This window comes from Ctenopharyngodon idella, chromosome 4 (genome assembly GCF_019924925.1).
Source record: "Ctenopharyngodon idella isolate HZGC_01 chromosome 4, HZGC01, whole genome shotgun sequence".
NCBI classification, from domain to species: domain Eukaryota; kingdom Metazoa; phylum Chordata; class Actinopteri; order Cypriniformes; family Xenocyprididae; genus Ctenopharyngodon; species Ctenopharyngodon idella.
This window is the reverse complement of record NC_067223.1, coordinates 13,257,212-13,284,673: the sequence shown is the minus strand read 5'-3', so window position 1 is coordinate 13,284,673 and position 27,462 is coordinate 13,257,212. Positions and strand designations below refer to the sequence as shown.

The window sequence follows — 27,462 nt, the reverse complement described above, 5'->3', positions numbered from 1 at the left end:
CCATCTATCCGTCTATCCATCAGTCAGTCTGTCTATCCTTCCGTAAATCTATTTATCTACCTGTCTGCCTATCCATCCCTCAATCTGCCTGTCTATCTATCATGCCTCAATCTGTCTATCCCTCTTTCTATCCATCCATCCATCTCTCTATGAGTCTATCGGTCTGTCTGTCTGTCTCAGTGAGAATTGAAATAGTAAAGCACATATACACAAGTACACACACAGAAGGAAACAATAAAGCCTGATAGTCGTCAGGGATGTTTTTCCATTATTGTTATTTTTTTCTTCATTAATCTTTTTTTTATAGCTGTGTCTCAAACATTCCTGGGAAAGGGTGACTATTGTTTTTTTGGAACCCTGTTTAGTTTACACAGTTATAAATTGAGTTTCTGCTCCAAATGGCCCAGTGCCACTGATGAAGGAGTCAGAGCAGCCTAACCTAGTGGATGTAAACCCTTCACTCTCTGTCATCTCTATTCCCGCTCTGGATGGAAACAGACTGTAGATTCATTTTTTATTGCAGTATCAGCCCACTCGCTTGCATTTTATTTTGTTTATTTTTTTTTTTTTTTTCTCTGGAACCTTTCCGGCCCTGGTCAAGCTCCATCTGACTTTACATGAATTTTCTGAAGATCTGATGGTGCTGTTGAGTGTACTTCTGGCCAGAGCTGTCCAGTTTGAAAATCAAGCCCTGGCTCCTGATGGGATTTTAAATATGGCACAAGATGTCACCACATGTTGTGAAAATAATAACCTTGTAAATTCTTCTCAACCGCTGAAATCCTGGCGATTGTTGGTGGGTTGTAAATTAGGACTTTACTTTTTTTGTGCCCAGCCAACAGTCTGGACTCGGAATGGTAGAAGTAACCAATGGGTTTGGCAGTGTAGTGTGAATGAATCAGAACCTTTCCTAAATATTTAAAGGAATAATTCACCCAAAAATGAAAATCCTGTCATTATTTACTCACCCTCATGTCGTTCCAAACCTGCATGCTGTTATTTTTTCCTGTAAAAAACAAGAGGAGAAATTTTGAAATTGAACTGTACATAGTGACCACATCTGTCAAGCTCCCAAAGGAACAAAAAAGTCCTATTAAAAATGTGAATTCTGCCTATTCTGTGTGATATGACAGGCTTCAGGTCTACCTACCTGTCTCTCTCTCTTTCTCTCTTTCTCTCTCTTTCTCCGTCGGGAGAAAATCATTAATGCATTGGCTCACCTCGGCGCCACCCCTACAGTTCAGACGCTGGTTGAGAAATGCAGGCTGATGATTTATGAGCACATGACAGGAATACGACCTAAACTCACATGCACACACGCACACACAACTACAGTCCTTTTCACACATTCTGTACACACCAATAGAGACACATTATCACATCTGCACACGAGCATTAGATTCTGGTAAGATTAGAGTAAGACCTTTCTTAAAGGGGACAAATCCTACACTTTTATGAAACAGGGGTCTGTTTCAATAAGGAATGTTTTGAAAAAAACACATGCAAAGTGCAAAACCATATTATAATATCAAATATATTAATAGTATAGTAATACTAGTAAATTTTGACCTTGTGGGGACATTTTTTTTGGTCCCCATGAGAAAAAAATCATACAAAATTATGTTTTTTTAATATGCAGAGTTTTCTGTGATGGGTAGGATTAGTGTTAGGGGACAGAATATACAGTTTGTACAGTATAAAAATCATTATGTCTATGAAATGTCCCCATAAAACATCCAACGTGTGTGTGTGTGTGTGTGTGTGGACATGTAAGTAAAGTGTCTTAGACCTTTCACTCGCACACGGCCACCAGCTCCTGTCCCGAGTCCCTAGCAAACATCCTGCTCAGACGGTGGAATCCTGCAGGGTCACGGCAGAGGTCAAAGGGCACGAGCATGTGCGTATTTGTGCTTGTAGTCCTAGTGATGATGTTTTTTTTTGTTTGTTTTTTTACATGAAAATGGTGAATGACTTACGACTCTTTAAATGAAGAGTTTTGAGTAGCATGTTGGAAAAACTATTACAGTCCTCTCATGGCTAAAACTTTCTCTAGGCCAGTTTTAGGGTGGAAGAACTTTGATTGAACTGTACCAAACACACACACTCACTTACAAACACATGCACATATACTGCTGAGGTGCTGACAGCAAGTGGGCACTGAAGGTCTTGCCCACCGTCTTCCGCTGGTTATAAATACTGTGATTAAATATTAGCTTTTGAGGTGAAGTAACCTTCATGAGCTGCTGCGTTTCCTCTTTTGCTCTGTTTTTATAGTTTTCTCTCTGTCTTTTCCCTTACAGTTCAAGATGTAGTTTGACTGTGGCAGGTGGAGTCATGTTGGTAGGAGGGATGGACTGGCTATAAGGAGAACCGGAACTTTTCCCTTGACTTGAGGGCCAGCTGTCAAAACTTGTTTAAATATACAAAGCAAATATAGAAAGATTTAAAGGAAGAAAACGTTCTGAAGCTGACTCATTTAAAGGGACTTCTCACCCCAAAGGGGAAATTATCCATTTGACTTATGTAGTACATTTCTAAGTCTTCTAAAGTCATACAGCTCATTTAAGTCGCATTGCACTGATAATCCGCTGCAACTGGAGCATTGAGTTTGTGAACTGGATCAGTTTAGTTTGTGTATTATATATTCAGACTGCACAGCAAAACTCCCAGTGTTAAATTAACACTCCTCAGAGTTTATTTGAGTCCACACTAAAGAGTGTTAAAATTAACTCTGTAGCAGTGTTGAAGTTAATGAGATAAAGTGATTAACTGAGTGATGATTGAGCATTAGTGAAGACACCTGATGTTAATAAGCGGAATCACTGAAGGAAACAGTCACCATTTTAAGTCACCATTATGGTGATCAGTTTTAGCTTTAGTTGAGGTCTTGACTATTTTCTCTTGGCTTGTCTGGCTGCTATAACTTAGTTACAACAGCCAAGCACAATCTAAGACTAAAAGTCAAGAGCCCAACTAAAGCAAATACTGATAACCATAATGGTGACTCTTTCCTTCAATAATTCTGCTTGTTAACAGCAGGTGTTCACCACTAATGGTCAGTCATCACTCAATGAATCACTTAATAACTCAAGTTGGGATAAATATGGACAAACCCAGTGATTGAGTTGTTTCGACCCAGTGGTTGGGTTAAATGTTTGACCCACCCTTCTGGGTAGTTTTATTTAAATCAGCTATTGTTTAAAAATTACTAAAATTACTCACTTAAAATTAACTGAAATTTAACATTTATTAATATGTTTAATAAATGAATTTCCAACCTATTTTGGGTTCATTTTAAGCCAGCCATATAGTAAATTTTAAACAATAGTTGAGTTAAATAAAACTACCCAGCAGGTTCATCAAACATTTAACCCAACTGTTTGGTCAAAACAACCTCATCGCTGGGTTTGTCTATATTTAACCCAACTTCAGTTGTTTTTAACCCAGCATTTTTTAGAGTGTAATATATGAATATATAACATATTTTAAATTTCTTTAATATATATATATATATATATATGTGCGTGTGTGTGTGTGTGTGTGTATATATATATATATGTCAACTAGTTAATACAGCTGGCTATGGACTGGTATAGATCATAGGCTGTATTTTTTTTTCCAGTCCATCCCTGGTTGGTAGAGGTGTGCAAGATTAGAGGTGTCCTGATCCATGTCCAGCTGTTTTTTGTTTGTTTGTTTTTCAGATTTTCTTTCTCTCACTTTTGCTATCTGACTCTTTTCTCACTGAAGAAATCAGCTGCATTATGTCAGAATAGAGGTGTAAAGACTAAAGTGTGTATGTTTGCTTCAGTGTATGATCACCAGCTCTTTGTAAACCTTCAGGTTGAGGGAGAGACAGAAGAAGAGAGAGAATGGAAACGCACATAGACACCAGAATACTGTCTTTTTCTCCAGTCACAGTGACATCATTAAGGGTCACTGGGTTAGCTGGGGAAGGTTCCAGAAAAAGGCCCACTTTAATGTTAACCGTAATTAATAAGCTTGAGTGTGTGTGTGTGTGTGTGTGCAGGGAGAGAGAGAGAGAGAGCAAGAGAGTGAGAGAGAACTTGTGACAAGCTGTTAAGAAAGCTTGTGTTTGAAGAAGAGATTGGGGAGGGTTTTTGGAAAAGGCTGTTTTCAGTTGAAGGACATCAATGGTTGCTGGTGAAAAAAGAGCCTCATTGAAATTCATGGCTTAGTACCTATAGCATCGTGCATTTGGAGTGAGATTGAAAGTCTGACAGATTTCAATTAAAATGGCATTTACAAGAGATGGGAAAAAGGGGGCCTGTGGCTGTGTTTGTGTATGTGCGCTTATATATAGTTAACTGGTTTTTACTGAAATTCATTTGTTACATAAAATGACAGACTTTTCAAACTTTGCCACACAAGCTAGTAACCAATATTTTACTGTAACTTTGGAGAACAGTTAATCAATTCCTGTTAGCAAGACTATTACAGGTGTCATATTGTAATCATTTTTAAAATTAATAATATTGGTAACACTTAAGTATGTGGAACAGTTCTCACTTTTAACTAGTTGCTTATTAGCTTGCATATTACTAGAAAATTTGCTGTTATTAGTACTTATAAAGCACATATTAATGCCTTATTCCACATGACCTTATTCTACATCCCACAGGCTGAACACCGTTACTGACAATCGTCATTTTGGCTGCGTGAGATTCTCCAGCTTTGTTGTTGTTGAGCAACCGAAGCGTGAGCTGTTAAAGCTCCGCCCTCTTCTGGAAAGGAGGCCGGGAGTAGCAGCTCATTTGCATTTAAAGGGACACACACAAAAACAGCGTGTTTTTGCTCACACCCAAATAGGGGCAAATTTGACAAGCTATGATAAATGATCTGTGGGGTATTTAGCGCTGAAACTTCACAGACACATTCTGGGGACACCAGAAACTTCTTACATCTTTTAAAAGGGGCATTATAGGTTCCCTTTAAGCCACTGGGCTAAAACAAAATTTTTCCACCCTTATAAAGAGTTGTCGGATATGGGGGCTGTCTTCAGAGGTCTTTATTTCATATTTATCCTCATTACGTTGACATTCAGAGCTACAAAGACAGATTCTATCCTATTCTCTCCATCTATGGACATCTGAGACTGTTTTGTCAGGCCAGAAGAAATGCTGGGTTAAGCTGTACTGTAATTGGTGTATAAATTATTATACCTTAGACTTTAAAAGGTGGCTTCCCTTTTGACATTGCATTTGGGGCTTTTAGAGCACTTATTTTAAGTGGTGGGTTTATGGGTAACAGAGCGCATGCACACACAGAGTGTATACTGATATTGAACACAGGTATGTGCATGAGCCTGCTGTCTTTTTCCATCACAAGCACTCACTTAAAATTTCCCATAATTGCCATTTTCTCTCACATTTTTCCTGAGTGCTGCTGTGGATATACACAAATGGAGGAACGACAGTCTGAGGTGAAAGGGGTCAATATTTTGTTTCCTTTCCTGTCTGTGTTCTTGTGACAGCTGTATGGCATATTTAAAACTAGCCAGGCAGAAGGTCTTATTTGATCTCCAACACTTACAGTTAAAACCCCACCAAACCCTGTGCAGCCCAATCAAGTCTCACACTATATTAGTCTGCCAATCACTGACCTAGAGTAATGGTGTTTAAAATGTTTCATAGTACTTCACACTCTCACACTGTTGGGTGAGAAATGTGGCAGATTTCTTTGTCGTTTAAAGGTTTGATGACCTCTCCAGAGTCCACGTTAATTAGGCACATCAAGGTGTCCTCTGGGACGCCGACAGAAAAGCAGCCCACTTTAGGCTCTGTCCTGAGAGCACTTAGTGCTTCTGAAGAGGCTACAAAGGGGGCAGAGATGCAAGAACCCGCCGTGTTTCCACGGAGACTTGCTTTTGTGTACATACACATTCTTTGCTCATTGTTTGGCCTGAAGATGAGGAGGATGTCCATTAGAGAAGCCCAACAGTTCCTTTCTGTCATTTCTTGTCTGCCTCTTTTATTCCGGGCTTTTATGTTATCATTTTATTTAGGAAACTTAGAGGATTCACTCAGGACGGTGAGAGATGCTGTGTTAGATAACTGTTGTACTCTACTTATGAGATCAGAGAAAAAGGAAAGAACAAATTGAAATTTGTCATTTCCTGAATTGAAAATTCTGTCATTTTATGCAATGTCATGTCAGTCCAAAACCCGCATGACTTTCTGTCATGAAACATAAAAAGTATATATAGTAAAGCCAAACAAAACAGACAATAAAACAGGAGTATGATAATATTAAAATGCCAGGGAGTAGAGATACGTTTTCAATTTTTATTTAAAAAGTGGAAGGTGCAAGGCAGATATAGACGGGGGGCGGCAATGGAAAAAGCTCTATCTCCCTCAGTTTTTAGACGGGAGCGAGGAATAGATAAAAGAGGAGTAAGAAGATCTTTAAAATTAAATGGAGCTTGATCATTAAGAGCTTTAAAAACAAACAACAGAATTTTAAACTGATTTCTAAAATAGATCGGGAGCCAATGAAGAATAGCTAAAATTGGGGTGACATATTTCTTTGTCCCGGTCAGCAGCCTTGCAGCTGCATTTTGTACCATCTGGAGGCATGCAAGCGATGACTGAGGAAGACCCAGATACAATGAGTTACAATAGTCTAAGCGTGAGGTAATAAAAGCATGAATAACCTTCTCCAAGTCTTGGAATGACAAAAATGAAGTTTGGAAATAATCTGCAATTGATAAAAACTATTCTTAACAACAGAATTAATTTGTTAAAAGTCCAGGATGACCCCAAGATTCCTAACCTGGGAGGAAACTGAGGGGAAATGATTACCCAGCTCCTTAATGAGAGTACTTCTTAATTTTGGGGGACCAAAAACAATTATTTCCGTTTTGTCCTCATTAAGCTGGAGAAAGTTATTCGATAAACATTTCTTAATGTCCTAGATGCATTCCAACAAAGACTGAATGGAATCGCCAGCTTTCAACGGCAGGTACAGCTGTGTATTATCAGCATAAAAATGAAATGAAACATTGTGCTTCTTAATAATATCCCCCAGTGGATGCATATTTAAGTTAAAAAGAAGCGGACCCAAGATAGAGCCCTGAGGTACTCCACTAATAATAGGAGATGCAGAGAACTTACCTAACTCTACAGAAAAAGACCTGTCTTATATATACACTGAAAACTCTCTCTCTCTCTCTCTCTCTCTCTATATATATATACTAGTCATTTTCCGTGCAATTACATTAATCTGAGATTTTTAAACACAGAAAAGCACCATAAAATCACCAAAAAAAAGTGGTCCATATGATCAAATTGTTGAGCCTTAGAGCTGAACTGAAGAAATATCATCTTGTCTTGAAAAGTCTTGAAATTAGAACAATACTGATACAGCAATGCTTGATTTATAAGCGTAATGGCTTAAATTTTGGTCTATTTTTCACACATAGTCGACATATGCTGTCAGATGATTTGGAATATAGTGCACAAGTTGAATGGATCACTTTTATGATACTTTTAGGGGATGTTCACATTAAACGTGTTTTTCCATTCCACTACGCTACTTTTCCATTGCGTTTCAATGTAAACACATCCGTACAAGATGGACTAACCGTTGCACTCGTGCCTTTTGCAGTGTCTCGCACATGAAGTGGCATTTAAAGAAGGTCAAAAACGCATCTCTAGACTTTTGTCTCGTGTTTTTAACCTTATGGTGTCCCCCCTTATTTACAGCTTGAAATCTCTAGTTTGAAATTTAATTATAATAATATATGATTTTAGAATAAATAATTATAATAACAATAATTACATCGATCAGTATGTACTTCATAATCTCTCTTTTTGTCTTCCCTGGAAGAATGAAAGCCATATGGGTTTGGAACGATATGAGGGTGAATAAACAATGACAGAATTTTCATTTGTGGGTGAATTATTCCTGTGGGTGAAACAGGAGGAGAGATTTTGCAATCTCAGAAGAAAAGGGGGGAAAAATGAACGAGGAGAAAAGGATTGTAGATGTTTGCTGAGCATGTTGTCCGTGGAGAGAGTCTTTGTGTGCGCTTCCACAGGTCAACCGGTGTCAGTGTTGTTCTCTGTGTGAAAAAAAAAAGGTCCTGTGGCAGAAACATTAAACTAATTTACACCACTCATAAAAATCACACGCTCATCTCCAGGAGCCTGTCAGAGGAGTGTTTGTAATGGGAGATTACATGACTGTAACTCAGGTTTCTCTCTTTCTTTCTGTCTTTCTTTTGGTAGACGGGATGAACTGTATGAATAAGGACCATGGCTGTGCCCATATCTGCAGAGAGACTCCCAAAGGCGGTGTGGCATGTGAATGCCGTCCAGGATTTGATCTGGAGGAAAATCAACGTGACTGCAAATGTATGTACTAACTTAGCATCATATGAATATCATTGCTCCCTCGATCTCTCAGACTCCTAAAAATGAAAAATGTACTTTGTTAGTTATGTAACCCCTAACCTGAATATTAATTATTAATATATTGCTCACCAGCCACTGTGGCTAATGGTTTTCCAAAGTTACTAGCCACTCAGCATTTTCACTGGCCACAGTTTTGACATCGATACAATGGGGGAAAACTGCCATATAGATACTTTTAATATTATCTCATAATTTGGCAGCAGGTATATTAGGCTGCTGTCACTTTAAGACCTGACGCACGTTTTCTTTCTCAACTTTTTATGTTCACTTAAAACATAATTGACTGTGTTTACACGAATACACGCCAAGACCAGCATTTTGACATTATTTTGTGTGTATTTGACTGTTTACATGCAATAAGTAGTGGGAAAAAAAAACTTAGTACTGAGAGGCGGCTTTATGTGTGCGTGTGAGCACAAAATCTGTGAGAATGAGTAAAACATAGACTGATTTTTTTATTCTGCAACTGAAAGCGTCTGATAATCTTAATGTGTGTCACATGGATCTCAACATGGCAACCTCTTTATTGAACCTTATGTAGAATAAAAAAGTTTTTTCCATAACACTGTCATGACTGGATGTGAGTGTACATCATTTTAAAACATTTGTCAAAAATACTATTAATTTCTTCAGGTCTAAACCTTTTTAGTAAAGGATGTACATTTAAAATGACCACATTATAATTATAATTAATGTAGATGCAAATTATAATGTCATCATGTATGTATTGATCTCATTCGAGTTAATGACACTTGTTTAGATTCTTTTCAAGTGGTATGAAAAATCCCTTAGTTTTTCCATTTGGCCACAAGTGGCTTCTGAATATACATCTCAAAGAAAAACGGCTGGTGACATCAAAGCTAAACAACAGGTTTACAGATTGATTTTAGTCTGTCCTCTAATACTGATCTCCCCTTAAACAAACCACCTCAGCCACTGATCTGTCAAGGACGTATAAGTTATAGTGCTGTGGCTCTGGCCTGAACATCTGGAGAACTTTCATCTATGATTCGTCATTCTTCTATTTTTAATACTAGTGGGAAAATCAAAGTCCTTGAAACCCCTGTTTGTCCAAGTATTGCACAATGTAGGCCTATTAGATGTGGAATATCTGGACATTTTCTTTGTCCAACCAAAGGCCTTTGACATCCACAAAAGTATTGGATGTGTTTTGTCCTCTTAAGCGTATTTATTTTGCTACACTCTTAAAAATAAAGGTTCTTTATTGGCATTGATGGTTCTATAAAGAACCTCTAACATCCATAGAACACTAAAAAATGCTGGGTTAAAAAACAACCCAAGTTGGGTTGAAAATGGACAAATTGTGTTGTTTTAACACAGCAGTTCGGTTAAATATTAGCCCAACGTGCTGGTCAGTTTTATTTAACCCAACTATTGTGTTAAAACAACCCAACTTGGGTTTCAACCTAACTTGGGTTGTTTTTAACCCAGCATTTTTAGAGTGTAGCATTGCTGCAAACCTGTCTTTTGGAACCTTTATTTTTAGGAGTGTAACTATACAATATTATATACATTTTATTTAGCATTTTTATTCCCCATCTGTCCATGACCGAAGTGTACATGTGTACCTTGATTAAAGGGGTGTCCATGGTGGAACACTTTTCTTTTTAGCCCTCCTCACAGTTCTTGTGTGTTGCCAGTGACATGTAACTATGGAAATGGTGGTTGCCAACACACGTGCGATGACACCGACGTGGGGCCCGTGTGTGGATGTCATCAGAAATATGCCCTGCATTCGGACAGCAAGACCTGCATTGGTAAGTCACTTTCTCTCTTACAAACACACACTGCCTGGTCATTTATATACGATTAGCTTTTCTAGCAAAGGTCTTCATGGAAACCTCAGCCTTGTCGTATTTACACAATGAGCGTGAGGTGAGTGAGCTTTACCAGGGTTATAAGTGCAGGGCTGTTTCTGACAGATTGGACAGAGTGTTTGTTGAAGAAGTCTTTGTAGGCCGGTCGAATGGTCCATATCACGGTTTCCGCACTGAGGGTCCCGGTACGCTGCGGTGAGAGAGTGCATTGGGTTCTGGCACGGCGAACCCCAAAGATTGGCCTCACGTCTCAGAGACGAACACCCCACACCCCAGCCCATGTGGCATCCAGGAACGAACTGCTTCCTTGTGGTTCGGGGATATATAAACATTGACATATCAATTGTAGCGTGCTCCACTCAGTAAGCAAAACTTTAAAGGGATAGTTTGCGCAAAGATGAAAATTCTGTCATCATTTACTCATATTGTGCCAAACCCGTATGACTTTCTGTCTTCTGTGGAACATGAAAGGAGATTTGCATGTCTCTTTTCCTTATAATGAAAATTAATGGAAGCTGTTGAGCTACAAACATTAAAAATAGTCTCAAATCTCAATTGTGTTCACAGATGAATCTGATGTGATCTTAATGCTCCATATTTAAATGCACACAAATGCAAATGAGATTGGCTACTTCAAAGGATACATGGTATATTGTATAGATTGCTTATTAATTGTGCATGTACGTTTCTGCCTATTTTTACACTCTAAAAAATGCTGGGTTAAAAATATACCAAGTTGGGTTAAAAATGGACAAACCCAGCGGTCGGGTTAAATGTTTGACCAACGTGCTGAGCAGTTTTATTTAACCCAACTATTGTTTAAAAATTACTATATGGCTGGCTTAAAATGAACCCAAAATCAAAATCAGACACATAATTACTAGAGGCAACAATAATAATCAGAATGTGAACATTTATTAATAAGCAATTTAATAAATGTTTATTGTTCACTCTAAAAAATGCCGGGTTAAAAACAACCCAAGTTAGATTAAAAATGGCAAACCCAGCAATTGGGTTGTAATGACCCAGCAGTTGGGTTAAATGTTTGCCCAACCTGCTGGGTAGTTTTATTTACCTCAACTATTGTTTAAAAATTACTATATTGCACACTTAAAATGAACCCAGAATATGTTGGGTAAGCAAGCAATACAGTAATTTTTAAACAATAGTTGAGTTAAATAAAACTACTCAGGAGGTTGGGCAAGCATTTAACCCAACCGCTGGGTTAAAACAACCCAATTTCTGGGTTTGTCCATTTTCAACCCAACTTGGGTTGTTTTAAACCAGAGTGTATAATTAGATTACCTTTGCGGTCATAAAATGCTCACTTAAAGTTAATTATATCTTTTACTTTACTTTTTTAAATCTTAAGATAAATTTTGGTGTATCAGTATCGGCCAGAATTATCTGTGCACCCCTACTTTTTCTATGTGGGAAAAGAGAAATGAATATTTTATCTAAAACAATTAAGGGCTGCATTTGCATCTGCGTACATTCAAATATGACAAATTTGACGTCAATGACAATGGCGGGAAAAGAACACTCTGAGATTGACCTCATATTTCTCATCTATAAATCCCAGCCCATGAAAGCATCAAATCCTTGTGGTTTAGGGATGGCGGTAATTTCCAGTGCTTGCTTTAGCAGTTAGTGGCTAATTCAATGATGGAAAAGCCCATTAGTTCTGACACTCAGGGAGTGACACAGCTAATTTGGTCATTCATCTTCTCTTCTGGCTTTCATGCTCTCATTCTCTCACACACACGCAGCTCCATTTGACTATTAGAGCAGAAAATGAGACTTCTGATGTATCTTTGCTCTAGCAAAAGTACATAAGCTGGAGAAAAGGGTGGGTTGGGTGAGAGAGAGATATATGTACTTGTGTCGGTTTGGGAAGATGTGCTTGATGATGGAAATTTCATCGCTGAACTCTCCGTGTGCAAAACACATTCATCATCCTGATAATGGTGGAAAAGCCAACCAGTCTGCCCATGGAGTTCTGCCATATTTGCCGAAAGGGAAAACTTTATATGCCATGCGGGTACGGCTGCATCCAGGGGCAATACTTCAGAAATGAAGAAGAAAAGGGTTTTTCTTTCTTTCTCAACTCACTCTTTCTTTTTGAAATTCGGGAAGACAAATGACACTGCAGGTAAGTTTAATTTTTATGCTTGTTTTCTTAGGGTGAACCTCATGACTTCTGCAATGTTTGACTGGCTTTTACAATTTCTTATGCCAGCATGTGTGCTTAAGTTAAGGAAAAACTTCCAAAGAGCATCTTTCTTTTATGTCATTTGGCTCTCATGAGTCTTTGCTGTCTCCTCAAACTCCTCAAACTGAAGGCCAGCTACCACATCATTCGTTTCTTTATGTTACGAGAGTACATACACCCCAAGTTTAACATTTAGATCAGCTGGTATCATTACTCAAAGTGTGCGTAAGCATAAAAACCTTCCAGACAGAGTGTGTGCACATGAGCTGGGACTGAAACGTTGTAAATGTGGGGATAGAGACTTTGTAGTTGGTGTAGCAGGTGGGTTTAGTGGGCTCACATGGGCTTGTGAGCCAGTGAAGGGTCATCAGTCATGTGAAGCGCACAGGCATTTACACTCCATGTTACATGTGTTTTACCGCACTGCAGTGTGACCAATCAGATCCTCACACCCAGGCCAAGATATTCCAGTGGCTGTAGTGACGTCCGAAGTATATTTAAATGGGCCATTTTTTTGTTTATGTTGTGCCAATCTGTCAGTCGTCTTGGAATTAGTTGCATGGATGCAAAAGCTCATTATTTTTTGTCATACGTATGTGGTTGATTTGTCCGCAATCTAAAATGTCCAATAACAGGAAGTTTACCAAGATAAAATGAGTACTTTTAGGCTTGTCATGTGATCTCAAAATGGCAGCCCTCATGAGGTTGAAAAATTTTTTTTTATTATGCTACTGTTTTGTCTTTAATGTACAACCACGTAAGATGAACTCAAATCATTCAGTTGAAACTAAATCTTCTTTTACTATATTTTGTGCAAAATGTTTTAATGAAGTACACATTTCGAGGGCTAGTTTATCCCAAAATGAAAGTCTCATTTACTCTCCATCATGTCATTACAAACCTGTAAGATATTTTGATGTTTTTGTCCATTGATGTTTTGGACCCCATTGGCTTTTATTGTATGAGATTTTTCAAAATATCTTTAGTTTTCTGAAGAAGGTAGTGTTGTCAAAAGTACCAAGTCGGTACTGCAGTTTTAAAAATGTGATGCTTTGAGTGCTGTTGAGCAGATTCGTAAACACCTCTGATTGGCCATTGTGTTCACGCACTCAACAGATACATCTGTGATTGGCTACAATGATCAACGCTTCAAAAACATGTTGCAATTAGACATCAATGACGCTCTTCACCGAGCACATACACAGATGCATACGGGAACGTTTCAAAGCAGGCGTCTGCTTTCAAACGCTCCCGTGCGTCGATCGTTGTAGCCAATCACAGACATATCTTTTGAGCGTGTGAACACAATGGCCAATCAGAAGTGTTTACGAATCTGCTCAACAGCGCTCAAAGCGTCACATTTTTAAAATTGCAGTACCAACTTGGTATCGAAGTCGGTACTTTTGACAACACTAGAAGAAAGTCAATTCTTCCTTTCTGAAGAATGTAATTAAGAAATGACATGAGTGTGTGTAAATTATGACATAATATTGGTTTTTGGGTGAACTGTCCCTTTAAATAGTTATTTACCATCATTTAAATGAACATGATACTGTTAAGCAGCTTTATTTTGTATAATTGTGTCCTGACCAATCATGTTTTGCGTTACACTGTCAACTGACACAGTACACACACATTTCCATTGACCACAGAAACATAAACGCAAAAGTCTGTTTTGTTGTACCTGCTGATTGCCGTACACTGGATTGGTTCGTCTCTCTCTGGCAGCTTAGAGCCCGGAGCCAAACTCTCTCCCGTCAAACTCAATCAACTCTTCCTTTCCAGCCTCCACGGAGCGACACCAAACGGCCGCGGGGACCAGAAGAGGAGTGTAGAGACTGCTCCCACCCCATCCCTGTCTCCCTCCTCCTTTCTTCCTCCTCTCTCTCTGTCTCTCTGGACCCTCGCTGTGGTCTGTGTGTTTAGCTGTGCTGTGTGGGTCTGGTCTTTCCCTGTGTTTAGCGCTCCTTAGGATCCCCCTTTCGCTCGTGTCTCATGGGCTCCCTGCTCTTCCTCCTGCTTCTCTGGTGAAAGTTACTGATTGCCTGTCTTGTCTGCAATTTAAAGAGTGATTCTGACTGGAATAAAGTGGTTTATAAGCAAATCTACTAACGAATGCAAGAAAGAAAGGGTAAAACGGGTTAAACACACCTCTCAATTGCAGCCTGATCAGCGGTAGAGCCCCCACCAATCAGAAAACAACATCCCCTCTGACCAGCCAATCTGTACACCAGTCCCGCCCCCTGCCTGACCTCTCTGAAATCAGCCAGCCAATGGCATCTTCTCGTCCTTGTCCCCCACAACAAGCATGAACCAACCCCGTCTGCAACCCTGAATAAAAAGAGTCACTAAACAATTTAAAACTGGCCTCCACTCCTCTCTCATCTGTCACTCTTTTTTTCATTTAGAGCGTCCCTCTTTCCTCCTCCTCATGCCAGTTGCATGTTTTCCTTCACCCCGCACTCTCGCTTTCTTCTTTTGCCCTTATCGGCTCACTTCCTGTCCTCTCACACTAACGCACGAGCTGTCATTCGCCTGCATGATTTTGTCCGTGTGAAATATCTTTCTGTTTCATTGTTTTTCCTTCTTTATTGGTTAAAAATATTAATAGTAACCCCTGTGCTTTTTATGGTTACTGTAGTCACATTAGAGGTAGTGGATTATTGATTATTTTGTCCTTTGCTTATTTATTTATTTACTTTCTCTGTGACATCACACTCACTCCAGCCTCTGATTGGTGGAGTCCTCTAAAGAGGCCAGTCAGAGCCAAGTCTGTATACATGCAAATCATAAACACACAAATAGTACAGACAGATTTCTGTAAACACGCACATTAGTCCAATCTGTGACTAAAGAGGGGAGGACAAACAGACTTTCAGTGCCTGATCTTAAAGGAAGTGTTCACCCACATATAAAAAAAAATCATTTACTTACCCTTAAGTCATTCAAAACCTGTATGACTTCAAAAGGAGATGTTAGGAAGATTTTTCATGCTGCTTTTTTATTCCATACAATATAAGTAAATAAATGCGGTCAAGCTCCAAAATTGACAAAAAAGCACCATAAAACTAGTCTGCAATTTCAATTTTGACTTTTACGTTAAAATATGGTACATCATCAAATATGATACGCCATATTTGAATGTATGCGAACACAAATAAGATGACTTTTAGCAAATAGCGGCTTAAATTTTGGCCCATTCCTCACACAAAGTTATAATATGGCTTCAAATTTTTGACCTCGTAGATTCAAATATGGCACACCAGTACATGTTGACCATGTCAGCGACATTAAACCTGGTGTGATGCATCTTATCGCACCATATTTGAACGTATGCAAATGCAAATAATGATGCTTTTCCACTGCATGGTACGGCTCGGTACGGCTCACTTTTTGGCACTTTTCCATCACATGGTACCGCTCAATATGGCACGGTACGGCTCGCTTAAATAGTACCACCTCGGTTCAGGCGAGCCGTACCGATATGTGACGTGTAAACACTGCAGATCACTGATTGGTCAGAGAGAATCGCCACTACCAGCATCACTGGATTTGAAACACGAGACACCAAACCTGCTAGATTTAAAAAGTCGGTAACAGCCACCACAGTATCATTTGTTCGCACAACTTTTTTTAAACGACTTGCTTTAAACGGCCACGCAACTTGGAAAAAAAGAAATGGCTGTATTGTGGTCAGTAGACGAGGTGCAGACGTTTCTCTCATTCATAGCCGAGGAGCGGATCCACGGCAGTAGAGGCGGCATAGTGTTGTAGTCAAGACCACCTAAACCGAGACCAAGTCAAGACCAAGATCAAGAATTTGGGGGGTTGAGACCAAGACAAGACCAAGGCAAGTCGAGAACGAGTCATGACCAAGACCAGACTAGCACTCCTCAAATTCATCTGAAAGATCCACATTTACTGCCTGAGAAATGTCTTATTTTTAATCAATAATTACAATTAGAATAATAAGACACTTTATAGAGTTGTTACCAATCAATTGAAAAACGGTAATCAATTGAAAAACTCCAATCAAATTAATGATGTTAACAAAGAAATCAGACAATGCAACAGCAATTTAGCGATATCCCCGTAGTTGTGGTCTTGAAATAAAATCCTGAGTCTTTTTAGTCTGAGACCAAGACAAGACCGAGTCCAAGACAAGACCAAGACCTTCAAAAAATGGTCTTAAGACTGGTCTCGAGACCAAGACCACTCTCAAGTACTACAACACTAGGTGCAACTATAATGATCACTCTATAATCCCATCCACTTTCAGGTGGTACTAAACTATTTATGGACAATACCAGCAACACTTGTGGCGTCAAGGGGTCAAAATCAGTAAGCGGTATTAAACTGCAGTGCAAAAGCAAACCGAAAGTAAAGTGAGCCAAGCCATACCGTGCCGTGCCAAGCCGAGTTGCAAAAGCACCATAAGAATACTTTCAGCAAATTGCGACTTAAATTTAGCCATTTTCATCACACCACTTCAGAAAACTTACATGGGCTACTTTTATGGTGCGTTTTTGTCTTCTAAGAGCTTAACAGTCTCTGTCCCCTTTCATTTAAGCAGCGTGAACATATCTAAGAAAGTCAAACTGGTTAGGAACACCATGAACTGTCATTTTTGGGTGAACTGTCCCTTTAAGGCAAGCATCCACATCCTGATTGGCCCTCCACCCATTCAGGATTGGCCCAGAGCTCCGCCCCTTCCACTCTAACACCAATTCTGTGCTTGTATCTGCATGCTCAGAAGCCATTACCCACCTCACAACACTCGCCTGGCAAATCCCTACGCTCGGAAAGTGGTTTTCTGCATTGACTCGACTGTCCAAGCCAGTTGTAATGTGTTCCATAGACAAACAGGCAACCAGCGCTGCCCCAGACTCTGTCATTCATCCACCTCTCGGCATGCCCCACCTTCCTCTCATGGACCCCACCATGAGACCTCCATCCTTCTCGTGTCATCTTCCTTTCAGCTCCGTCTCTGTCACTGAGTGTCCTGTTTTGTCGTCATCTCATTATCATGCAGTTTGTCTTTTGACTTGTATCCATTCTTATTTTTCTGTATCCCTTGTCTCTCTCTCTCTCTCTCCCTCCTCCACTGCTCGTCCTCTCTGTCACTGAGGTAAACAAGTGGCCGTTTGATATGGAAGACGAACTACAACGGAAACAGCTTCTTATTGTCAATCTCAGCCCCCCCCGTCCAATCCCTGTCCCCCTTTTATTAAGCTCCTCCCACGTCCCCATGTTCGTTTTCCCCCCTATTTCGGGAGATCTTGATATTCTTTTATTTATCTATTTGTTCATGTGATTAACACTCTAACAGGGTTATTTGCGCTTCTTCATGGCTTTACGCCTCTTGGCTTTGGTTTGGGCTCAAACGCCAAGGTGGTCAGGCAGCCCGCGTCCAGGCGTCCACGTGTCGCCAGAGGCGGGTCGGCCTGTAGCGGGGCTGTCTGTGCGGGCGATGGACATTGGGCTTCTCATTAACCTACTCCTCCCTGTTTGTCCCCTGTCACTTGTGTTTTAGAGAAAGATGAGGCTGCAATTGAGAGCTCTGAATTCAATACCACGTCAGTAGCTGATGTGGACAAGCGGGTGAAACGTCGTCTACTTATGGGTAACTCTTTTCTTCCTCTTTCTATGTGTTGCCATGGCGCTTGTGCTTCTACCCCCTCGTTTCTTTCTGTCCTTTAGTTTGTTTGAGTTGCTTTCCTTTCCTTTGCCCTTCCCCCTGAGGTCACTGGTTCGATATTTCTGTGTCTGACCCTCCTACAAATTAGAGAAATGTCCTTTCAAACATGACAAGGTTCCTTTTGCTCTCTCCCTAAACTGTCTTCAGCGCCGCCGTCTCTTCTCTCTATTTGACAAAAACAACACAACTAACAACTGACCGCTTCCATCCACTCCCATTTTCCAAAGACGGCAACAAAAACAACACTGGATTGCTCTACACTGGATAATAAACCAATCCCCGCTTTTCCAGTTGAACATTTCACTCTATGACTTCAACTTTAGTTGTAATTGGACCGTTTTAGACAATGATTAGTTGAACTGGAGGAACATTTGTGGGCTGAATACTGAACAAATAATGGCCAGTTTTTATGGAGGAAGAATGACATGAGGGTTGGTCCAGACCGTTCCACATCATAGGATGCTGTGGGCTGTGGTGTACCACTGCGGAAGATGCCTGACATCATTTTTTACGCTCTATTAATAGTATGTGTTCTTAAAAATTAAACATTGGCATTTATCATCTGCCCACATTTACCTTCTGTCATCTGCACTCCATAAACTTAGTTTCTGTAAATTTGCTCACCATTAGAAATGTCTCCATGCTCTTCCTATTTTAAAGTTAACATGAAATGACAAACCTGTTTTACTTTCGTAATGTAATGTTGGTTCCAATTAAACAAGATTCAATGAGAAAAATGTAGGGTTTGACCATTTTATCAAATGGTCATGAGAAAATGGGTGTTACATACCAAAATGGACACTTTTTTGACATTTATATGTTGCAAAAAAAATGCAATATTTTTTTATTACTAAATGGTTGTCAATGGAAAGATATGACTTTTGCCTCTATAAAGGTGTATTTATTGATCCCTTGACTGAAAAAGAGAATTGTAGAGGCAAAGCAAGTTTTTCTATTGGACACTTTTTAATATAATAATAGTGTGCATTGATGAATCATTCACATTAAAGGGTTAGTTCACCCAAAAATGAAATTTCTGTCATTAATTACTCACTCTCATGTTGTTCCAAACCTGTAAGACCTTCGTTCATCTTTGGAACACAAATCACGTATTTTTGATGAAATCTGTGAGCTTTCTGGCCAACTGATAGACTGCAACGTTATTACCGCTTCCAAATCCCAGAGTTTCTGACCTCCCTATACATAGCAATTTCATAACCAAGGCTCAGAAAGGTAGTAAAGACATCATTGAAATAGTCCATGTGACTACAGTGGCTCAACCTTAATGTTATGAAGCGACGATAATAATTTTTGTGCGCAATAAACAAACACAAATAATGACTTTATTCAACAATTTCTTTTCTTCCCTGTCAATCTCCTACGCTGTTGATGTTGTTGAAAACGCTTCCGGGTTCTACATTAGACCGCTGGCTCATTATTGGTCAGCTCCTGCGTCAGTGTACAGCATCAGCCAATACTGAGCCGGCGTTCTGACTTAGAACTCGGAAGCGCTGCACTGTGTTTACAACATCAACAGCGTAGGAGACTGACATAGAAGAGAAGAAATTGTTAAATAAAGTCGTTATTTTTGTTTTGTTTTTGCACACAAAAAGTATTCTTGTCGCTTCATAACATTAAGGTTGAACCACTGTAGCCACATGGACTATTTTAACGATGTCTTTACTACCTTTCTGGGCCTTGAAAGCGGTAATAACATTGCAGTCTTCAGTTGGCCAGAAAGCTCACGGATTTCATCAAAAATACCTTAATTTGTGTTCCGAAAATGAACTAAGGTCTTACGGGTGTGGAATGACATGAGGGTGAGTAATTAATGACAGAAATTTCATTTTTTTGGGTGAACTAACCCTTTAAGACCAGGAACATGTATTCTGAAAGTAAATAGGGTCATTTTTGATTTTGTGTTGACTTTAATGTGTCTTTAATGGAGGAATGATTGTTTCAGGGTGCGGAACAGAAATGCAGAATATTATTTTAGTTTCCAGTCCATCTGCTACAGTTAGCTCTCCTAAGAGAGAGAAGATAACTCAGAAACCTCGAACCTCAGAAATATATCAGCCATTTAGCCATTTATCCTTGAATTCATGAACCAAGGCCAAGATGTGGTCAGACAGACAACAGATCTGCCTTTGTATGGCAGAAAAACTGTTTGTAAAGTATTTGGGAGGACAGACTAGACACCTTTTTTAAACTATGGGGTATAGAAGGCTAGTTTTTTTTGGTTGTGACTAAAGAATATACGTATGTTTTTATCATATAAGTGGTGAATTATTATAATAACTTAAAAATAAGTTATGTTTGTGACAAAAACAATTCTATCAGGTTAAAAAATATTTAGCCAAATCATAATCAGTCCAGTTTTCAGTTCATACATCTCTTACTACTGGTTGCTTTTGACAGTTTTAGGTACACCCAGGAACCTGAAGATGCAGATTTTTTTTTTTTTTTTCTGTCTTTCACCCTTTATCACTTTCCTTGATTTTTATCATAGCGTCTTTGGTTTTTGAATTACTTTCTCCTCCCTGTAGTAGCTGCACTGAAGAAAGACCAAATGTTAACTCTCCTCTGTTTCTACCTCATTTCAGTTTGAGTTTGCTGCCCCCCTTGAGCTGAGATTTCATTCATTTCTTCCCTATACAGTATATGTAGCACTTGATCTGTATGGAGAGGAACTGTGAAGAGTTTTGAGAGTCACATGTGATGTCATCACCATCTTACTCACTGACCTCATTATTTCTCCCGTCTAAGATCATATTCCAAGTTTCATAATGCACAAATGGGCCCGTTATGACAGATTCACACAAGTAGCTTGGCTTTGCATGTGAGTGTTTGTGCAAGTGTGTGTGTTCTATGCCACAGGAGAACGCTAGATTTGACACTCGGTGTTCCCGCTTCATCCTGCCCTCCTGTCACAGCTGGGGCCAACAGCACCAGGATGTGACCGATCCTGACATATTAAACTGGAAAGTCGGTGTCAGAAAGAAAGCTGCTATTGTACCCAGGCATGATGGGAAACCCAGAGACTGGAGAAGAAGAGAAGGCGAGACACCAAACACAAAGAGGTGTTTTGAAAAGGTGGTCACTTAGCAGCAGGGGGGAATTGAAGGAATTTGATCTAAATAAACTGCCATGTGTCGGGCACATGTGGAAAGGGGCTGATCTCTGATTCGTTGACCTCCGGAGCGTGATCCAAATAAACGTCACACACCTCTGGGCAGCTGTCTCTCGGCTCAAGTCTGGACTTACCACTTTATCTGAAAGTTGTTGTAGGCACCAGCGCTCTAGATGTGTGGAAGGTCTATGTGGTTTCCTCCAACTCCCAAAGAAGGGCTTCTTTTCAGCAGTGGGACGTTCAGTCAAAATCTCTCGTTTTAGTTTTATCTGGCCATTTGCCAAAACGAGCCCGGGAAACACGATCAAGATGTCTGAGGAATCTTCATCTTTCGTTGTGGAGAGATATATAAACATACAAATCCATCAATCAGAAAGTCACGCCCATTTAGAGTTACCACACCCGTTTTCGAGAACTTTTGGTGCAGTCATTCACAGCCAGGCCCGTCGCCAAGGGGGGGCATTGTGGGGCTATGCCTCCCCCCCCCCCCCCTCCAATTGTATGGTCATTCAGCAAACCTTATTTCTGTGGATTGGCCATTCGTATTCCATAACGAAGCATCTTGTTTACAATGTGTTTTTGCAGCTTTGAGAAATGTAGCCAATCACAAACATATCTGTTGATTTCTTGAATGCAATGACCAATCAGAGGTGTTTAAGTTAGCACTGGCGTTTTGAGCGGTGAGTGGTTTTGCACACTTGCAAATATCCTCTCATTATAACAAACAATTACGTAAATAAGAGATTCATTGCATCAGCTTAATTTATTGTAACAGAACTGCTTGAGATCGCGATGAACTAAGATGAGTGACAGCTTTTAAGTGATTATATAGGGAGCTCCCTTTGCACGCTTTCTGAGATGCCAAGTCCCACGTACAGTATGTAACAATACATCGATGCATCGCGAATCGAGAACTGATTCTGGATCGATTCTGATATTTTCCATATGTATCGTGATTCTCTCTTGAATCAATTCTGAGCTTAGTTTTCAACAGCACATGGCACTGCGTGCTTTAGAAACAGACGTTATCTGCTTCCTTACAAAGTTCGAAAAGGTTGAAGTGAATTACAAGGGTGTTTGCAGTGGGCTGTTCACATTAATCTTGCACATAAAATCATTTTGAGGTGCAAGTACTTTCTCAGACTCAGCCGAATGCACGAGCGCTCTTCTTCGTGAGCATTTGAACATGCGGTTAAAAATAGCCTAGAGCGCCATCTGCTGTTAAAAACTAAGCTCAGAATCGATTTGCGATGCATTCGGAAAATACTAGAAACGATCCACAAATCATGATGCATCAATAATATTGTCCCAGCCCTAGTAAGTAATCTGTTAAAATTAACAGTGGTTTGTAAATGTAGACGCTTTGTTAACAAATAATTTATCAGCGGTGTTTATGTTGGGAGGTTGTGTGGTGTCAAGTAACTTAAAACTATTTCAAGGAAAATTTACTTAAATGTGTTTTTAAATGGGAAGCGCATCTTCTTAGACTTTCCCTGGAGTTGGTTCACCCTTCACCTATGATCAGAAAATTCATATTTAACGCATTATTACACAAAATGGAACTATATTTAGAAAGGACTATCACTTGGAGACTCGCCGCCTTCAACTATTTTAATGGTGAGTGTACACTCAAAGTGTACTTGTTACACATCAATATGCTACAGATGCTATTTGGTATGTATAGTTTTTATCATTGTGTTGTTGGAGGAATTGAAAAGCTTTTGTGCCTCATGTTTACAAAGTATATAGGCATAATGCAAAAGGGTTTTGGTGTAATTTGTAGGATGGACTATCTTGTTTTTTTGGTGTTAATATAGAACTTGGTCTATTTCAGTAATAATATGGGATGTTATTGTTTTGGTGAAAGTCTTTTTCTCGGATCATAAAGATGTCTTCCCCCCTATGAAAACTAAATGCCCCCCCATTCTATACTGTATATTCTGGTGACGACCCTGTTCACAGCTAACTTAATCAAACTCTGTTTGTGCGTACACGCATCCCATGTACATGTCCCTGGGCAAAAGACAGTCCAGCTGTTCTTGGAGCAGTTGAAAAGCCCATAGCATTAGACTCTAATAACAGGGTCTTTGACATGCTTAATAAATCATTAACAGAAAGCCACTTCACCCACTCCCCCATCCCACAGAAGAAAAAAAACGTTCTGTTGAAGATGGAGATCTTCTATGCCTTTACTCTTTTGTGTCCTCAACCAAATTGCCTGTGGGCCTTTGTCTTTGACTGTGTGGTCAACAAAAGCAAGCAAGATCCCGTGGCTCCCAACATGACCTGGAGAATCCGACACAGTGTACTAACCAGGTGTGATTACGAGTAGGATATCTGGTCCAATCAGAGCTTATCTGATGTTTAATATAGTTATGTGGAGTGAGAGTTTGGACCAATGAGATTTCACAGTGGGCAGGACTACTGACAAAACTTTAAATTGTCTCGTTGTGCAAATATGTGGCTGTTTTTTTTTTTGCCTAAAATGGTCAATAAATCAATGTTTCATATTTGAACACAATGAATGTGTGATGGCATCACATATAAGATATTTTAGCAGCTAGAACTCTCATCTGAGTTTTTAAAAATTTTATTATTAAGTTTTAATAAACAAAAAATGTTCATATTCATGCCTCCATAGCAGTCTTTGCATCTGAATGCAAGTAAAACACAATGTTTTCCAGTTGAACTGCTTATTTTGACTTTCTCTCCACAGTCATTCATGTGACAAGACTAACCGGCTCACCCTCCGCTTTCCACCCTCCACCTTCAGAAACGCTGTCCGTTTTCTGATTTCTCTTCTATTAACTTTATCCTCAGGAAAAGACTCTTTTCTTTTGTCTTTTTTATTTCACATTTTGACTGACAAAGTAGCCAAGGAAGTCTTTATTTTTGGCTTAAGGAAGGGCAGAGGGATGGTGTTATCAAAAATAATTTAAAATCCAGCTTTTTTCGTGCAGCATTTGTTTTATGTCTGTCACGAACCTTGTCATCTTCTAAGTTCAAGGCCAAAGTGCCGTATTAGTTTTGTGATTCCTTATAAACTACCAACTGCATTCATTGGGATTCATTATTTACATTTACCTTTCCCCCCAAAAAATAGTTGCGGTCAAGCCTAGCTCTCAAAACAACTGCATATCCTCACTTAGTTCTTAGTTAACCATGCATAGTACCTTCAAAAAACTGTTCAAAATTGATTTCTAATTGTGTTTATGCTACCTTACTTCCTCTGTCTGTCCCATCCTGTGTGTTTATTTACCCAGAGACCTGTGCGGTGAACAATGGAGGTTGCGATCGCACCTGCAAGGACACGGCCACCGGGGTGCGCTGCAGTTGTCCGGCTGGCTTCACCCTTCAACCCGACGGCAAGACCTGCAAAGGTCAGTGAAGATGCGTGTTGTTTGTATGACTTGTTTAAAGTTGCACGGAGCATGTCCTGATTTCCTCCCTCTGTGCGCTTCTGAATGTCAGGGAACAATTTGAGATTTCCTGTATTTAGACTGCAAGGCTCGGATTAAATTGGAGATACGTTATTAGATGAATTCTTTTGCTCAAAATGGTCAGGTATATTGGCGGATGTGTGGGGGTGTGTGATCCCAAGCCAAGACCAACTGGCTTTACGTCCGTTTGTCCTGTCGTGTGGAATGAGTCCGTGATGTTGTTGTGTTGTTGTTGCTTTGGCTGCGAAGCATTTCTCCTTCCGAAATTCCAGCTTTGACGTCAATGACCAGGGGTTTCAAAGTCAAACTGCCGCGTAGCAATCTTGGCATGGGATGATGGTGGGTTCTCTCTAAACAAACACACTCAAGAACTCACTGACCATACTACGGTCCAGGGGACCTGCACACTTTGAGATTAATTGCTTCCTGTTCTACCTGAATTTGATGAAGGAGTGTGTGAATGGGTACCTGTGGGTCACTCCACTAGAATGTGTCTGAAATTGGCTTCTTTTCATTTCCCTGGGAGGTTGCCATACTGATGAGGTGTGGTCATGTGACCGTTTCTTCAAGAAGGAAGAGAATGTAGCACGTATGTGCGTAAAACAGCCCCATCTGCGCTGTACAGCAAGACGCCTCCACAAACCAACCACTGTTTGATTAGTGGGGCTGTCATTCAAAACCACACACACATATAAACACACACGCAAAGCGCCATCCTGAGGTTAGAAGACCTCTAAAGGTCTTTTTTAAAAGATGTGTTTCCTTTTGAAACAGGAAGTTTAGGCAGGACATATTGAAGAGCTTGTTGTTGTTTTTTTTAATAAATAACCAAGTGGCTTTAGTTTGCATCACAGCTGAGAGCATGATCTGCTACTGAAAGAAAGCATTTGATTGGACAAATATTTGCATACACCCCCCAGTGCAAGATGAGTCATCAATACTGTACAGTAGAAATGTTAATTTGAGTAGTTATGCAGAAAAATACTATAAATCTGCTATACCTGCTTGAAAGAGAAAAATAACCCTGCTTAAACCTTCCTAAGCTGGTTTGCATGTTTTTAAGTTTGTTTATGATGGTGTCCCAACACTAAAAAAAAAAGAATTGTTGGATTTACTTAAAAAAGCTATAAAACTATATTGAGTAATTTGTTCAAATAACAATTTAGATGTATGAACAAAAGAAATTCAAGTAAAGCTGACAAAATTTCTTTGAATAAATACAAATCATTTGAATTTATCACTGTTACATAATATTTATATGTGCAATTTACTTAATAATGTTATGTTACATTTATAAAAGTTTATTACGTAAGGTGAACACATTTATTGGCTTAATTTACCCTATTAAATTAACTATTTGCTCTACAAAATGCACTCAAAAAAAAAAATAACTCATTAAACCACCCTAATTTTAATTCAGTGTAGAAATCCCTCCTACACAGAAACTCCTCTAAATGTCCAGCATAACTGAACATTAAACACTAACATAAACTAACAACATCTTAACCCTTTACTGAAAAACATAAAATAACACTTTAATCCCTAAATTTACTCTCCTAATGCAGTCCCTTGCAAAGCATGCTGGGAACTACGGATCCATTGCCCTTTTAGTTATGTCAACATTAATTTGTGCAATGTTAAGTTGACTGAACAAACATTTATTAAGTACAGCTGACAATACTCATTTTTAGTAGAAACAACTCAGTTAAATTAAGTTCATGTAGTTAAATGAGTTTTTAAGTAATGTGAACAAGGATAGTTTGAGTGAAACTAACAACAGTGAAAGTTAATTTTTTTTGAGTGAATGTGGACAAGCTTGTCTTTACCTGGTTTATCTGGGTGGCATGACCAGCTGACAAGTGGCTGAAACCTCTTTAAAACCAACTGGGAGACCAGGTAAGACTAGCAAACCTTTTTGGTTTGGTACGTTTTGGTGAGTTTTAATAGGATGGCTTTAAAGGGGTTTATTGTGTTAGCGTGAGGTGTTTTGTGTTTGTACTGTAAGATGGATGTTGGTCTGGTTTGGCTGTGACCCGCCCAAATAATTAGGCCCGCCTGAGGGGTCTGCCTTCATAAATCCAGCACAAGGCTTTAGATCTGCTCACCGACATGCCATTTATCAAACACACTCATGCACTCACACACATACTTCTGGGTCAATTATCACAGGTGTGCTGTGCCAGTGACCGCTTATTACTGCCTGTTAGTGAACTCTGTTAAAATAGCATGTAATCAAGCTCTTTAGTAAATAAGAACAAGGATGTTACATTAGACTCTAGCCGTGAATGCTAGATCTGACACTCTAGATGTCTCTGTTCAGTTAGGAAGCAAGTGTAAGTAAACAGTGTTTATAGAGCTTCTTTTGATCATCAGTATCAACGTATGAGTTGATGGTCTGACGCCTCTGACTTAATGCTGATTGGCTGGAGGTATAGGACACACCCCTAACAGGCTTAATAGAGCTCAGTAGTGACCTTCATATATGTATATATATATGTCTCTCATTAGCAATCGCTCCAGTGGCCTCGTTCCGCTCCAATGGCTTTCAGCCCCACCTTGCTTCATACTACAGTAATGTTAATAAATCTTTAATACATTAGCTCATCCGTGAATATGATTTCTGCCCGAGTTCTTTTCCACCGGCTGTAGATGTGAAGACAACACCTCCCATGATTCCGCGAAATCAAGGTGTCATCAAGCTACGCCTTT

The 27,462-nt window shown here is 39.5% G+C and overlaps 1 protein-coding gene across 4 annotated transcripts in view; it reads left to right on the top strand.

Moving 5' to 3' along the window:
- scube1 (signal peptide, CUB domain, EGF-like 1) overlaps positions 1–27,462 on the top strand; it is an 85,068-nt gene that overhangs the window by 35,859 nt on the left and 21,747 nt on the right. For 2 of the 4 annotated variants that reach the window (XM_051890886.1, XM_051890888.1), the window contains exons 5-8: positions 8,250–8,375; positions 10,097–10,213; positions 18,019–18,108; positions 24,577–24,693. In XM_051890886.1, the coding sequence (XP_051746846.1) occupies positions 8,250–8,375; positions 10,097–10,213; positions 18,019–18,108; positions 24,577–24,693 (450 nt within the window). The remainder of the gene's footprint in view (positions 1–8,249; positions 8,376–10,096; positions 10,214–18,018; positions 18,109–24,576; positions 24,694–27,462) is intronic. The other 2 variants (XM_051890889.1, XM_051890890.1) reach the window with 1 other exon arrangement.